Raw genomic sequence first — 13674 nt, 5'->3', positions numbered from 1 at the left:
AAGAGGATGTGGAACACAAAAAAGTATATTTATTCAAAATCACTAAATCAGTCTAACTGCAATTGACTAACAGAATTTAGTTCTCTTTAATACCATGGAGCTCTGTACATGCCCACCTCAAACAAGGAACCACATGCATTTGTGCCATACTTTAGCGGCTTCAAATCTTAACTGAGCTTTAAAACTGGAAATACCTGCGTGGGGCAGATTAAATGTACCGTATTTTAATGTTACATGAGATTAGATTATCAGCTTTATTTCAACCTCCAAATCTACCAGTTTATCTTTGAGATGATCGGTCAGTTGGTCGGTGAAATGTTCTCACAAGACGTTTACTGGTATTTATCCACGATCAGCCCAACTACGGGTTAATCTATTTCCCTTGACTTCACATTAATATAATCATATGTCTGCATATTGTAATCTAGCAGTAATCTTCTGACACAAAACTCTGGGAAATGAGTGATGATGCAATCTGGAGTAGATATTAAACAGTGACAGTGGATTAAAACACTCTCAGAATAGGAACAAAAGACAATGGGTTTTTATTTTAAGTTCACTCCACAACTGCCAGAGATGGCTTGCTTATAACATCCAGCGTGGCTTACATCATTTGTACAGCTTATGTCTAAGACTCAAAACCTCTTTTCAGCTTCAACATTGGAAACGCTAACATATAAGAAGTCAGATCAAATAAAATTGTCTCACTTCTTCTGGCCTCTCACTTCCCTAAACCTTGCCAAAAGTCCATCTTTCTCTCTGAGAACGCAGGTCAGTGTCTTCCGCTGGTAATAATCAGGCATGAGCTCTATGTTCTCAATGACATCTGACAGAAGATGTGCTCTTGTGACCTCTGACCCTGGAGCATCAAATTTCACATGAGTCACATGGACATGAAGGTGGTAGTATGAGGGCTGGTAGTGTAGGTATAATTTGAGTTGGTCTGATGCTATGCAATATTTCTCTCGAACGTCTTCCTGCAAATGAAGAAATAATGTGAGCATCATTACAATTCTACAAAAAAAGAGAATGTGCGCCTTTTCAAAAAATTGTCAGCCAAAGCCCCAAACTATGAAAGTGTTTTGTTTTTAGACTGCAGGTCATTAGGAATGTGGAGGTTTTTAAAACCAATATGAAAGTTATTTCTTTGTGTGCATTTTAATGTATTCATCTTTATTATGATATTTTCCCTCAGGAGTGGTATTGGTGATCTCATCTTTTTCTAGTAGTATACCTATATTTACAGTTGATGGATTTGGTATCCAAGTTTCAGTTTCTGAACCACTTGCCTAATCTCTGTTTTTCATGAAAAAAAATCACAATTCTCTCTTTGCGTTCAGATTATGAACAAGCAGCATAATTTACTTTATTCATTACAGTTACTGGTATGATGATAAAAACTTACCCTCCCAACAAAAGTTTTAAGAACAAAATTAATAGCCAACCTGGCACTTGTCTCTAATATTTCTCAGCAATGGCAGGTGTTGATGATTTAGGTCTCTCAGGCTTTTGATACCCTTTCTATGACAGATAGCAACCAAGTACAGGTTTTCCATTTGTTTCCTGTCCCATTTCATGTCTGGGAGTAAGACAAAGCCATCCTGATGGTCTGGATCCTCGTAGACAATACGCTCAACCTCCTCTGCTTTCTTCTCCAAAATATTGTAGACCCACTGATAACAGAAGGACAGGGGAAAAAGATATTCACCTGAATAAAATACAATCTAACAATCAATATTTATAAAACGGGTCGACACTTTAGTCTTCATAAGTACAACATTGCATTGATGTCATGATAGAAGCTATGGTCTCTCTCTTCTACAGAAACTTTCTTTCCTTGTAACGATATTTAAGAATGCCTTGAAAACAAATACTTGAAATAAGCAGTGTAGTTTAAACCTTGGTTGTTCTGGTGAAACAGGGATCTGTTTTCTCTTTATTACATGTACCTGCATTTTGAAGGTCTGTTCCTCAAGATAAGGCAGTGTGATGTTGCAGTAATCATCGCAGGTTTCTTCAATCAAGGCAACATCCTGATCAGTGTACTTCTCTATGTGACGCTCTGTTGCTGGATATATTACTGTTGTCTTGATTCCTGTTCCAAGAAAGAGATTAATAAAACCTTAGAGTGTCATGCAAAACTTAACCCTCAAACAGCAGTCTGAATTAATAAGTTTCAAATGACGGATAAAAATGTCAACAAACTTCAAACCTCTTAAAATAGCTGTAGGGGGCCCACAGTGGAAAACACAATGGGAAAGAGCTCCATATCTGGACATCACTCAACATCCTGTGTCCAGTGTAACTATGACTGATGATACTGGTTTCAAAAATTCTAAATGTTTCCAGTTATTGCTTTGATATTGATAAATTTGACTTCTAGGACATGCTTTCACTGTCTGATGGCTAATAAACCAATTCAATGGAAATTAGTGATGTGTGTATATATTGAGCTTGTACGGTACAGTGCCACTGTTAGTGAGTGTACGGTGTGTTCCTCATTTTGCCCCCTCCTATCCTAGCTTGACTAACTTCTGCCCTAATGCACTATGGCATATAGGTAATTCATTAAATCAGGGGTCCAAAAGTGTGACTTTTGTGTCCCTGTAACATTTGACCGTTGCTATTTGATATGGAAATATCACCGGAATTGATTTCAAGCTATTACTATTTGTTTGGCAGGTAATTTGCATCAAATTCATCACTCTTGGAAATTAGAAAATGTGTTCTGAACTTACAAAATCATATGTCAGATGTGACAGGGACACATCCCCCCCCCCGATTTCTGGAATTTTCCAATGTCGTGAGTATATACCCACATTTGAAAATTCAAGATTTGGGGCTAGACCAGGTAGACTCCCTGACCGTATCACATTACATAATGTAATGAAGACTGTCATCCAACCTGGGTTAGATTTTGACATTTGGGGGGCATATTGGGGAAACACTTGTGCAAGAAATCATGTTTATTTTTACTTCACTTGATTTCATCTCATGATCTCCACAACTCTGAAATGTATATACAGTTGTGAGTACATAAAATTACTGTGAACACTTTCCACATGTAGTAAAGATTAGGATAAAACAGTTAGTATGTGTACCAACATCACCAAGAAATGCAGGGAGCCAACAAAACCAAGCTTGTCAGTGTGTGTCCCCAGAACAATTAACACAAATGAACAAGGTACCTAATAAGAAAAACAAACAAACAAACAAAAAGACTCTAGCAACATAAATGTCAGCTACATGTAAACCATGAATAAATGATCTCACCACTGAAGCCCAGATCCTGCTTGGGGAGTCCATCATACACACTGTATATATCGTTCTGTAAGAGCAGTTTCAATGAAACATCGGCAGATAAAAGTGTAGACAGCGCTGACACGGGAAAAGGTGTTTTTTCCAGTAACACAACTGCATTATCATCATTGCCTTGAAATTTCCCGTAGAGAAACACCGATTTATTTTGTGGATTTTTAGAGAGGATTTTTAACACCTCAAAACCATCAAAACTCTCCAGTATTTTGGATACACTATCCTCACTTTCAACTTTGTCCTTTTTTATTTTTTTAGTTGACTGCACAGAAGTCTGATCCGGAGTATCGTCAATTTTGGAACGTTTGCAATTCACGTCTTTCTCTTCCACGTGCGCCGCCATTTTGGATTAATCTTTTAGCCGATGTATTCTGTAGTATATTGACATAAAAATCCAAGGGAGCTCTGATCTATTATATTCATATAACAGTAGTACTGGCTACCCGTACTCGATGGATAATAAATGTCCGTCTCCATGATCACGCGTTGGTACGGTACGCGGTGCGGTACTTACATGTACATGTACACCGTCGGTAGCCAACTGGCATGCCGCAGAAAGTTGTTTCTCCAGCATGGCGTCTGATGGAGCTTCTATTTTGTTATCGTCCGAAGCTGAGGCATACGTGGAATCTCTTGAAGTCATTCCGATTAAAGATATAGGCAGTCCAAGGTACTCATTCATATCATGCCTACTCCAATCATTTGACCTGGCTGCGACTCAACATGGTGAATAGGCCTCCAAAAATTTAAGGGCCATTCTCGCGGTCGGCGTGACGTCACTATGGACTTTTAACATTAACACACAGGGCAAATTTACCCTGCATCTCCCATGATCTATCGTTACGGCACTGCAACTGCGCAAGCGCGCAAACAGATTTCGGACTTCATTTCCCTGTAAAAAAAATCCTCCGAAGCTTCTGATGAGAAAAGAAAAAAGAAAAAAGATTCCTGCTCAGGCTTATACAATGAATTAGAAACCAACAAAAATATCAATTATGGTATAAAACGTGAAATTTAGGCAAAAAAATGTACAGAAGTTCCTGCGTGTTCGACTGCGAGAATGAAGGCCAAGGGGTCGTAATGCCTAGGCCTAACGTTAGGCCTGTTTGTTTTTGAATCAAGCCTTTGAGGTAAATGATTCTTTGATGCAAATTCTTCTTTTTCAATTAAATTTTCTGTTGAGAGTAGCTGTGAGGTACCCCCAGAATTGTGGGGTTTGACATCCGTTGCAATGGTCGTGCGCGACAGACATTGAACCCCACAGTTCTTGGGGGTAGATGGAACCTAGCCTGTTGCTCTTGAAAGCAGTTACAAATATGGTAGTATCAGCCCATGAGACCAAGTAAGTATTTCTTTAAAAATCTGACATTTCTACTTACCAATCTCTTGTTTCCATGTTTTGTTTTCCTTGTTTTGTGTTTATCACATTGTGCATGCTTCAGGCCAGTGACCAAGCTTGCTCTGCATTTCAATGCTACCATTTTTGGAGACGAGGAATGGCATCTTGTTTTCATTGCACGACCCTCTTTGCTGTGTTACTTGTAAGCTGATACCATCAGGATGCACAACTTGCACTACTCTGTGTAGCTGTGACAGGTTGCATGATTTTAGAAATCCCCCCACTACAGAAAAGGGAGGCATTTAACTTGTCACAGCCACACAGTTATAGCTAGCCTGTCTCGCATCCAGCCAGTATCAGTCCAGTCACATAGCTGAGCCACTCGTGCAATAAAAACAAGATTGCACACCCCTTCACTCCACCTCAGAATTTTTTTTCATCATTTTTATGCCCTTTTATCTCTCTCTCAATGAAAGTAGAAAGACTATTTCCAGTTTGAAGTGTGTGAGGGTTTCTGAACTCCAAAAAGTTTCCAAATAATAAGCAGCTCTTTGACTCTTGCCAGCAGGAAATTTCTTGATGTCAGGAGCAGCTTGTTTTTCTGTAGCCCTATAAAAATGGGGCCCAGATCTGTACCACCTCTGTAATCAAGGTCCCAATGTCAGGGGATAGTATAATACATATAGTGCAGTCATTTTTTTCAACTTAAAGGCATTTCTCTCATGTTGAAAAGACCATTACCCCAAGGCTTCTTAACGGCATTAACTTGACTAAGGGCCCTTGGGGGACTCCTGCTGCTGTGCTAGGCATTTGGGCTCCCTCTCCTTACTAAGAAACTTCAAGATGAAAATTTACAAATTTACAGCTTTGATGATTTCTAAATGTTAGGAAGAACTTTGTGCACTGTTTAGCGGCATCTAAATATATTCATTGCTCACAACGTATTCATTTAATAAAATTCTAGATGGACCAAACAACATGAATATGTGGAAAAGCTCAATATGCAAGCGGTTCTTCATGCCTCGGCCAATGAAGATGAATACATCAAAGAATTACTGATTCAACATGAGAAGGTAAAACACATGAATATATCAACACAGGCTTGGATTGATGCACCTTGCAGGCTACCTGCTGATTTCATCCTTGTAAGATGCTGGGCTCAAAATGTCCACTTGTTCTGCTGGACTGAATCCAGTGACTTAAGTGAAAGCTTGTTGGCAGCAGATCCTTGTGATTTTATAATGTCTTTTCCTCCTAGGAACATCAAAGAGAAAATACTTCAGAGCATGTATGATTCATATAGATAACTATTTCCCTTGAGCAGGATAAGCATTAGGTATACAACTTCTTTATTATCCAACCTCATTAATAAGAGGTCCTTGGGACTTGGCAAATGACCCTGTTATAACAGGAACTTTGTATTATCAGGAATGAAAACAATGAAAAACAAAAGATAAGGACCTAAAAATTTCCTTATTATAAGCAGAATCTTGTATTAACAGTGCTCTCATTAACGAGATTCGATTGTAGTATAAAAGGAACTGTTAAGTAAGATTTAGGCCAATGTGTCTAATCCAAGTGTTGTTACTCAATTGATAGGAAGAGTGCTTGAAATAATGTGAAGCTTATGCATATTCCTGTTGGAAGCAGAGCACAGAGCTCATTTCTCATCTTTACCAATCTTCTTTTTTGGTTCTCCTCTAATATGTAGATCCCTGTTCTGATCAGTGATCTGATCTGCTCTGAGATATGGCAACAGAAAGTCTTCTCTATCATTAAGAGGATGGATTTTGAGCCTCATACCACCATTCCACTCTACATTAGTCTCTACCATGAAGCTACACTTGTCAATCTCCTAGAGACAATACTCTATCACAAGGTATTTGGAAAAGGGATTGATAGAAATGATGTGATTTGTTAGTCATAAGACTAAAAGGTTAAAGGCTATGAAAGAAAATTTATAGAATTGTAAACAAGTTGAGGATGATAAGGATAACATTACAGTTTTGGTATCTTTATGCTCGCTTGTTTCAAATGAATCTGACTCTTGATCAGTATAAAAATCTGTCATTGGTTTACTGAGACCAGAACCTGTCTAAGGGATGGAGCTAACCAGCATAGGGACCATTGATTAAGATCTAAATCTGTGTAAAACAAACGGATCCTGTATCACAAGATTCTCAGACTGAAGTGCTCATGTTCTTTGGGTCTTGGTTTGTGTCATTAGGAACCTTGTGAAGCAGCTGCAGATTGTATCCTAGATATGATTGATTACTGCTACAGGAAGATCACCTACCTCATTGCAAGGTGAAAAGTTATTATTTTTCCAGTGTCTTCCTTTAGTTGCTGTCTTCTACCCTCATATCTTGTCTCTCTTTTCTTTCACTGAACATGCGGTTTTCAGTTTCCTGTATCTTTGGAAATTTGGTCTTTGCCTATTTTGATATTTGGTTTTCTGCTTTGTTCCTTTTATTATGTGTTGATCTTTGTCCAGGTCCAAGACATCTTAGGTTTTTTTAATATTTGCTCTGTTCTCACTAATAACTAATACAGTCAAACTTCATTAATAAGAACAATGTTGATACAACATCCTGTTTGTGAGGAAATTTTTAGGTCCCAAATCCTTCGTTCTTGATTACTTTTCTTTCCTGATTATACAAGGTTCCTGTTAATAACAAGATCATCTGTAAAGTCTGAAGGACGTCTTATAACGGGGTTCGACTGTATTACATTACTTTCTGCTTCGAAATCAAGTAAACATTAACTTTGAATGACAGAATACTTTCTGCCACCAAGTGCTGTTGTCTTTACCATTTTCAACAAACTCTTAGTCTTTCTTATTGAACTATATTAGACTCACTAAGAAGTCCACAGCCTCACAAATAAGTTCAAACTTCCAAAACTTTACTTATCCAGGTACATGTGGGTACCACTGTGGGTACCACTGTGGGTACCACTGTGGGTACCACTGTGGGTACCACTGTGGTTGATGAAGCCACTCACCATTCCTACCGATCTTTAAGTGACTGTCACACGTTCATTCACTGGTTGACTGAATAACATTGATTCTTTGCAGACAAGAATCTGGAGAAGAAGAAGAAGAAGCCACGCCCACAAAAACATCCAGCATTGAGGAGGAAAGAGGAATGGAGGTGTGTGCAATATTAGAGAGCTTGTAAAAACTGATGGAGAGTCCCCTTTGACTGATAGTCATGCATTTCTCATGTTAGATTTTTTATAATGCAAAGGGGTAGATACTTTGAGATTGCTGTTACCTGTAGATTGGACTCTTTTTAGCGCATAATTGGCCTCTAATTGCAAAGTATTCAACTTACAGAGGACTGGATGTAACTCTGTTACATTTTGCGTTTATGTGAGGTGTATGTGTCTCGAGAACCATTTGAAACTTTGATCATATTATAGTTTACAATCTTTTGAGTAGGCAGAATTTTGATTATGACCTCTGTATGCTGTTTGTGTAGAGCAGTATGGTGTCTGATTCAAGCAACCAGTCTGAGAGCCCTTAAGTTGTGCTCCAGGCCTTGACTAAAGGTTCTTTGTTTTACTCTAGAGTTTACAGGTGAACTACTCTTCAATAAGAACTGAATCTTCTTTTCCACAGGAGTTGAAGAAGCAGGACAGGAAATTACAGTTTGACATTAGCATTAAAGCTGTGTCAATTCTGAGATACATAACCGATCACATTGCTGAGTAAGTAGGGCTGGCATTGGTTAGAAGGAAACTTTTTCCACTCTGTTTTAGATGACTGCAGACCTTGCTAAATTATTTTGTGCCAAAATCAATTATCTGTTTTGTAATATCACATTTTAACTAATTTGAACTAATCTGGAACTACAGTGTAACCTGTATTTGCTGGGAACAAGCTGCAGCGAAACCAAGCCAAACTTCTCTTCTATGGCAATATCTTGAACTGGGAAACCATCTTTGGGAAGCCATCTTTTATATGGCTAGATACGTCTTCGGTGTCTTTATAGTTACATAATGTTTTGCTGACTGTTTTCCATTTTCAGATTATCATTGAGTGTTACCAGCAGGATTCTGAACACAAATGACTTCCCTTGCTTACTAGTACAACTCATAGAAAACCCTCCATGGACAAAATACAGAAATGGTGAGATAAATTCGAGAGATGTTACACTGTATTGCTATGTCAAAGGGAAACAGTGCATGTACATGTATATTAAATTGACACTGTAAGAAATATATTTCATATTGTTATTTTAAATTGCATGGTAATTATAATTTGCCATAAAAACATATATTTGGCACATACATGTACCTATTCTCAACCTATTAAAAGATCATTCTCAAGGTTTAGTTAATTGAAGCAGGTTATACTTTGAAATCGAATGCTTCCATGTTGGGAGAATAACAACGCCTGGCACTCCAGGATAGCTCTGTTGAAAACAGAGTGTGTACATGTATTTGATAGGAATGACCAGTTTGTTCCATTTTAGCATTCGATTGACCAGAAAACATCTGTCAATCTGACATGCTGAAGGAAGACAATATTGAGAGAAATACTTCTAAAGTATTTATTCACAAGTTTTGTTTGATTAATCTTATATGAGACTGTCTGAAGCTAATGGCATTGTAAATAAACATCTTAAGTAAGTTCAGTTGCATCCAGAATGTTGATGGAGGGTAGTATTAAAAGCAGTATATGTAACGTTAAATTGTGCTACATCAATGAAATGTAAATATTTTAATTTAAGGGCAACCTTTCTTACAGGGGTTTTGAAAAAGTTTATTGATGGTAAGTGGCATACTGTACCCTCCAAGGAAAGGATGAGGTTGACCAAGATTGAAGGACAGGTCTGGATCGCCCTCTTCAACCTGTTGTTGGGACCGACGTGCCAGGAGAAATATGAGTTTAACAGTCACAATAAAGCCCAGATACTCAAGGTGAACCTTGTTTTTGTGTAGAATTACATGAATACCATTATTAAACTGACACATAATTGCCAAGGCTGTTATTTTATCCAGGATTCTGCTCCTGAATGTGATGCATACCCTGGAAGGAGTTACAACTTTCAAATTTCTATTTGTTATTGATTGAATATCATTTTTAAATCGAGTTGTGAATCCTAATAAGGCTAAATCCTCCAATTTCAGTAGAATTGTACACTCCCTATTTAAGTTTATGTTTTGGGACTTTTCCCAACTTGATGATCCATTCCTTAAGTTTTCTAGAGAAATTTCTGATGTACAATGGAGTACTTTAAGTACTATTCTGCTGTATAGCATCTTACATGCCGTTGAGTTTACCACAGAATTTGATCTCTATTTGACAGTTGAGGGCCCATCTCTCAGAGGTTATCCTAGACCAGATCCCAAGTCTGTGTGACCTCCAACGATATCTTAGCCACCTATCTATGATGGATCCACCTTCCTCAAAGACGGGACTGGTTCTAGAACAAGTTCCTGAAGTATGGGAAGGCATCTTGAGAGCCAATGAGGGTAAATGGGCAGCCATTGCCAAGCACCAAGTCAAAACGGTCTTCAACCCATCAGCAGCAGCCATTAGGGAACAGGCAAGAAGGTAAGGCTTGTCAGGAATAAAATCGGAATAAGAAGCAACTCAGAAATATGAACATTCTTGGTTGCTTTCAGATCATCGGAGTCCAGCACATCATTATGGGAGGTCTCACTGTTCCTAGTAGATTTCTAACTAGAAGAAGCTCCATCTGAGCTGGCACCATTATTTGTAGGCAAATGTTCCATTATATGACCACTTGGTGTATACTGTACCGTTATAAGACTGTTCACTGTTCACTCAGTGATTCAGGATTGATTAATAAACTTGAGTAGCATGGATAATGGTAATCATACTGTCAAAGATTTATCTTTATATGTATACCCCGCCCCCAATAACCATGTTTCTGTTCCTCTTGAATGGAATGTTCATTTGGCATTTTGTTGGATTTATTTTAAGGTTTGCTGAGACCTATAGCCTTGATGTGTTAGAGAATCTTATCACTGAACCTCCCAAGTGTGCTGTGTGTGGTGAGCCTGCTACAAAACGCTGTTCACGTTGCCAGAATGAATGGTATTGCAGAAGGTAAGTCATGTGATCATTACATGATTGTCACATGATATAGTACTGTACTACAGAAGGCAAGTCTTGTGATCATCACATGATTGTCACATGATTTAGTACTGTACTGCAGAAGGTAACAGCGCGTTCCCACTTGAATTGGAAAAAAGTGGATCTTGATCCAGCATTTTGGTGTGATCGTTATCTTACCGCAACGAAACCGCAAGTCGTGTTCCCACTAGCACTTGATCCACCTTTTCAGACGGAAATGCGAGCCCAAAAGGTCACTGAGTTCGGTATTGTGCATGTGCTAGCTTGCTGAGCGCGCGCTCTGTGGCAGTGTGGCATGCTGGAGCGGCATGCCTGTGACCCTGCGGTGTTTTGGGTGCGGAGTTCTACTGACGTGATGACCTTGAATCGGACCGAATGTTCAGCCTAGTACGTTGTCTCTTCAAACTTTGCTTCCGTTTTTGATACTCTGTCACATGCTGTGGGCTATATGCTAACAAGGAATTAGCTTTTGATGGAAAGCAATTGAAATTACACTAATGAAAAAGGTCACGAAACGGACGAATGCGCAATGAAAATTGTGAAAGGGCAAAGTACACATCGCGGCATGCGTGGTGACTCATTTTGCTAGCCCGTAGTTCAGCGGTTGTTTATTGTGCATGCTGTGCACGTTAAAAATTTCACATGAGCTACACGCCAAAAAACGTATTTCTTTGTTCATCAGACCGCAAAAGTTTTGGCCACTCGTGCACAGACTGATGTTGACAGGTCAAATTGCCGGATCAGATCCACCTTTTGCATTTCCATCTGATCGTGGTCCGCCAATTGCAGGATCTGATCCACCAATTGAGGGATCTGTATCCTGCTCCAGAGGAGGTTCAAGAAAGGTGGATCTGATCCTGATCCACCTTATAACGGTTAGCGTTCCCACTACACACAATTGCTGGATCTGATCCACCAATTGGGGGATCTGATCCACCAATTGGGGGATCTGATCCAGCAGTCTGGCAAAAGGTGGATCAGATCCCCCACTTGTTGGAACAAGTGGGAACGGGCTGTAAGTCATCATCATCACATGATTGTCACATGATTTAATACTGTACTGCAGGTAGCATGCTTTCAGTAGAAGATTGTAATAATCATAAAAGAATGTACATGTATCTCCAATATTCTTACCAACAAGCCCATTAGTTTCACCTGTTAAAATGTTTGTTTTTAATGTCTGAAAGAGCAAACTTTAAGCTGTTAGCTACAAGTGCTTAAAAGTAAGGTACCTCCTTGAAACAAGTTATCCCAGGTAAAAGCGTAAAGACGAAGTCTACGTTTACCCACAGTTTTTCAGAATTGTGAAAAGAGGATAAACACAGGAGGGGCATAGATAGGGTGGGAGGGCTGTTAAAGTTCAGACTTCAAGAAGTTCCACCATCATCAGTACTTCAGCAAGCACTTGTTAGATGTTATGAAAGATTGTGTTTGTTGGACATTTCATATCTTAGTATCTTGTTTGCTTTTCCCCTTAGGGAGTGTCAGGTTCAACATTGGTCTAAACACAAGCAAGCATGTCAGCTAATAACAGCATCACATACTATCAAGACAAAGGACAAGACATCGTAGCAAAGCAGATCTGATTGGAGAGAAGGAAAGATGGATCATACTCTCCAAACTTGATTACTTATGAAATGAGTATTTTGTGATATGAATGTACTATGGACAGTGGAAAGACACAGCAAGAAGTCTTTATCGTGATGATGAGAAAACAGACGTCTTACATTCCCACTACCATAAGAAATAGCAGTGAGACAAGACCGAAGCACAACCAGACTTCACTTGTTTGTTTGATGCAGATCCAGATTACGATTAGTGATCTGATGTTGGTTCAGGCTGACACCCAAACTTACCCAGTGGATGGCACTAATTAGCATCTGGACTGCTGATCAAGATCGAGATCAGTGTGAAACAGACATGAAAAGAATTTGACATCTTGAAAACCATAGAGCATCATGTTCTTGTACCAAATATGAAGCAACAAACTCTAAACCTCCGTTGATTTTTGTAGAAGACAATGTCAGGGGCAGACCCAGCGGAAAAGATGCAATGTGTGCCCTGCCCCTTTGTTATACCATAAATGTACATGTACTCGAGAGGGGGTGGCATACGCCTAAGTGCGTGATAATGAACGGCTGGTTTTAAGTAGATGGAAACATACTGATGTTAATATTCCGTTGTATGTAAATATCTTTGCATTAACCCTCTTTATGGGATTGCATCACTGTTTGTCAGACTGTCCCACAATCCTTGCAAACTATTTTGTAGTTTTTTTATTGGCACCACAATGGATGCGACTCAAGCCTACTTAGTTTAAAGCAAAATCTAATTTTGTTTTGAACATTTGTTGAACAGCCTTTAATATTTTTGTTAGCCAAGGTAAATGAAAATTATCCGCAAAGGCTCTCAGTGAAAAATATCAACAGCTTACTCATCAACATTCCATCTGAAAAATTTCAGAGGTTTTTCTGGGAATTCAATTTTGAGAACTTTTTTGTTGGCGAGGGCTTCATCGTCTAGGTCATGTTTATTCTTCAGGTAAGGGGGACATTTCCATTGACAGTGTGGGGGGCTTTGATTAATTTTTAATTAATCTCAAAATTTGCCGGTAAAAATTAATGGATTAAAGAAAATTATTGAAAGGCATCTATTTTGTTTTACTTCCTGCAACCCAACTAGAGTCTTTTGTGGATTTTATATGTTTTTAATTAATAGCATTATACATAAATAACAAACTTGGGTACTCAATTTTTTCACGTATGTATGCTGCGATAGATTTGTAGGCATTTGCCTCAAAAATGATAATTCAAGTTGAATTTAAGCTGGATCTAATGAGGGGCCGGGTCAACCGGTTTATCTCCAAAAATAAACCATTGTTTTGGATGACATAAGTATGCATGTTGCAGTT

General features: G+C 38.7%; 2 protein-coding genes across 6 annotated transcripts; one reads left to right on the top strand and one right to left on the bottom strand.

The window, feature by feature from the left end:
- Positions 1 to 2: 2 nt before the first annotated feature.
- dcps (decapping enzyme, scavenger) lies at positions 3 to 3685 on the bottom strand. The gene is made up of 4 exons (XM_022242732.2): positions 3274 to 3685; positions 1950 to 2095; positions 1446 to 1673; positions 3 to 977 (listed from the first exon to the last, which is right to left on the bottom strand). Exons 1-4 carry the CDS (start codon positions 3656 to 3658, stop codon positions 705 to 707), a joined length of 1032 nt encoding a protein of 343 aa, XP_022098424.2. The 5' UTR covers positions 3659 to 3685; the 3' UTR covers positions 3 to 704.
- A 98-nt stretch (positions 3686 to 3783) lies between these two features.
- On the top strand, positions 3784 to 13660 carry zmynd10 (zinc finger MYND-type containing 10). Of its 5 annotated transcripts, none has more exons than XM_087136000.1 (12): positions 3831 to 3985; positions 4504 to 4657; positions 5619 to 5727; positions 6366 to 6533; positions 6882 to 6961; positions 7731 to 7806; positions 8277 to 8365; positions 8686 to 8786; positions 9408 to 9580; positions 9970 to 10217; positions 10611 to 10736; positions 12242 to 13660. In XM_087136000.1, the coding sequence occupies exons 2-12, from the start codon at positions 4593 to 4595 to the stop codon at positions 12333 to 12335; spliced, it is 1329 nt and encodes a 442-aa protein (XP_086992126.1). In that variant the 5' UTR covers positions 3831 to 3985; positions 4504 to 4592; the 3' UTR covers positions 12336 to 13660. The 5 variants fall into 5 exon arrangements, with proteins under 5 accessions (XP_086992127.1, XP_022098393.2, XP_086992126.1 ...); XM_022242719.2 differs by lacking the exon at positions 3831 to 3985 and adding an exon at positions 4011 to 4209; XM_087136001.1 differs by lacking the exon at positions 4504 to 4657 and having other exon boundaries at positions 3784 to 3985; positions 10611 to 10740; positions 12246 to 13660.
- Positions 13661 to 13674: the final 14 nt, after the last annotated feature.

Source organism: Acanthaster planci, linkage group LG04 (assembly GCF_054643075.1).
Source record: "Acanthaster planci isolate LZ-2023a linkage group LG04, COTS_SCS, whole genome shotgun sequence".
Taxonomy (NCBI): domain Eukaryota; kingdom Metazoa; phylum Echinodermata; class Asteroidea; order Valvatida; family Acanthasteridae; genus Acanthaster; species Acanthaster planci.
This window is presented reverse-complemented; position numbering and strand designations above follow the sequence as displayed.

Coding starts and splice junctions, on each gene's coding strand:
- dcps (XM_022242732.2), bottom strand. CDS start 3,658: ATGGCGGCGCACGTGGAAGAGAAAGACGTGAATTGCAAACGTTCCAAA. Junction 2,096..3,273: donor GCAGGATCTGGGCTTCAGTG/GTGAGATCATTT, acceptor TTCTTGGAACAG/GAATCAAGACAACAGTAATA. Junction 1,674..1,949: donor AACAGACCTTCAAAATGCAG/GTACATGTAATA, acceptor TTCTGTTATCAG/TGGGTCTACAATATTTTGGA.
- zmynd10 (XM_022242701.2), top strand. CDS start 3,888: ATGGCGTCTGATGGAGCTTCTATTTTGTTATCGTCCGAAGCTGAGGCA. Junction 9,581..9,969: donor ATAAAGCCCAGATACTCAAG/GTGAACCTTGTT, acceptor TCTATTTGACAG/TTGAGGGCCCATCTCTCAGA. Junction 10,737..12,241: donor AATGAATGGTATTGCAGAAG/GTAAGTCATGTG, acceptor TTTTCCCCTTAG/GGAGTGTCAGGTTCAACATT.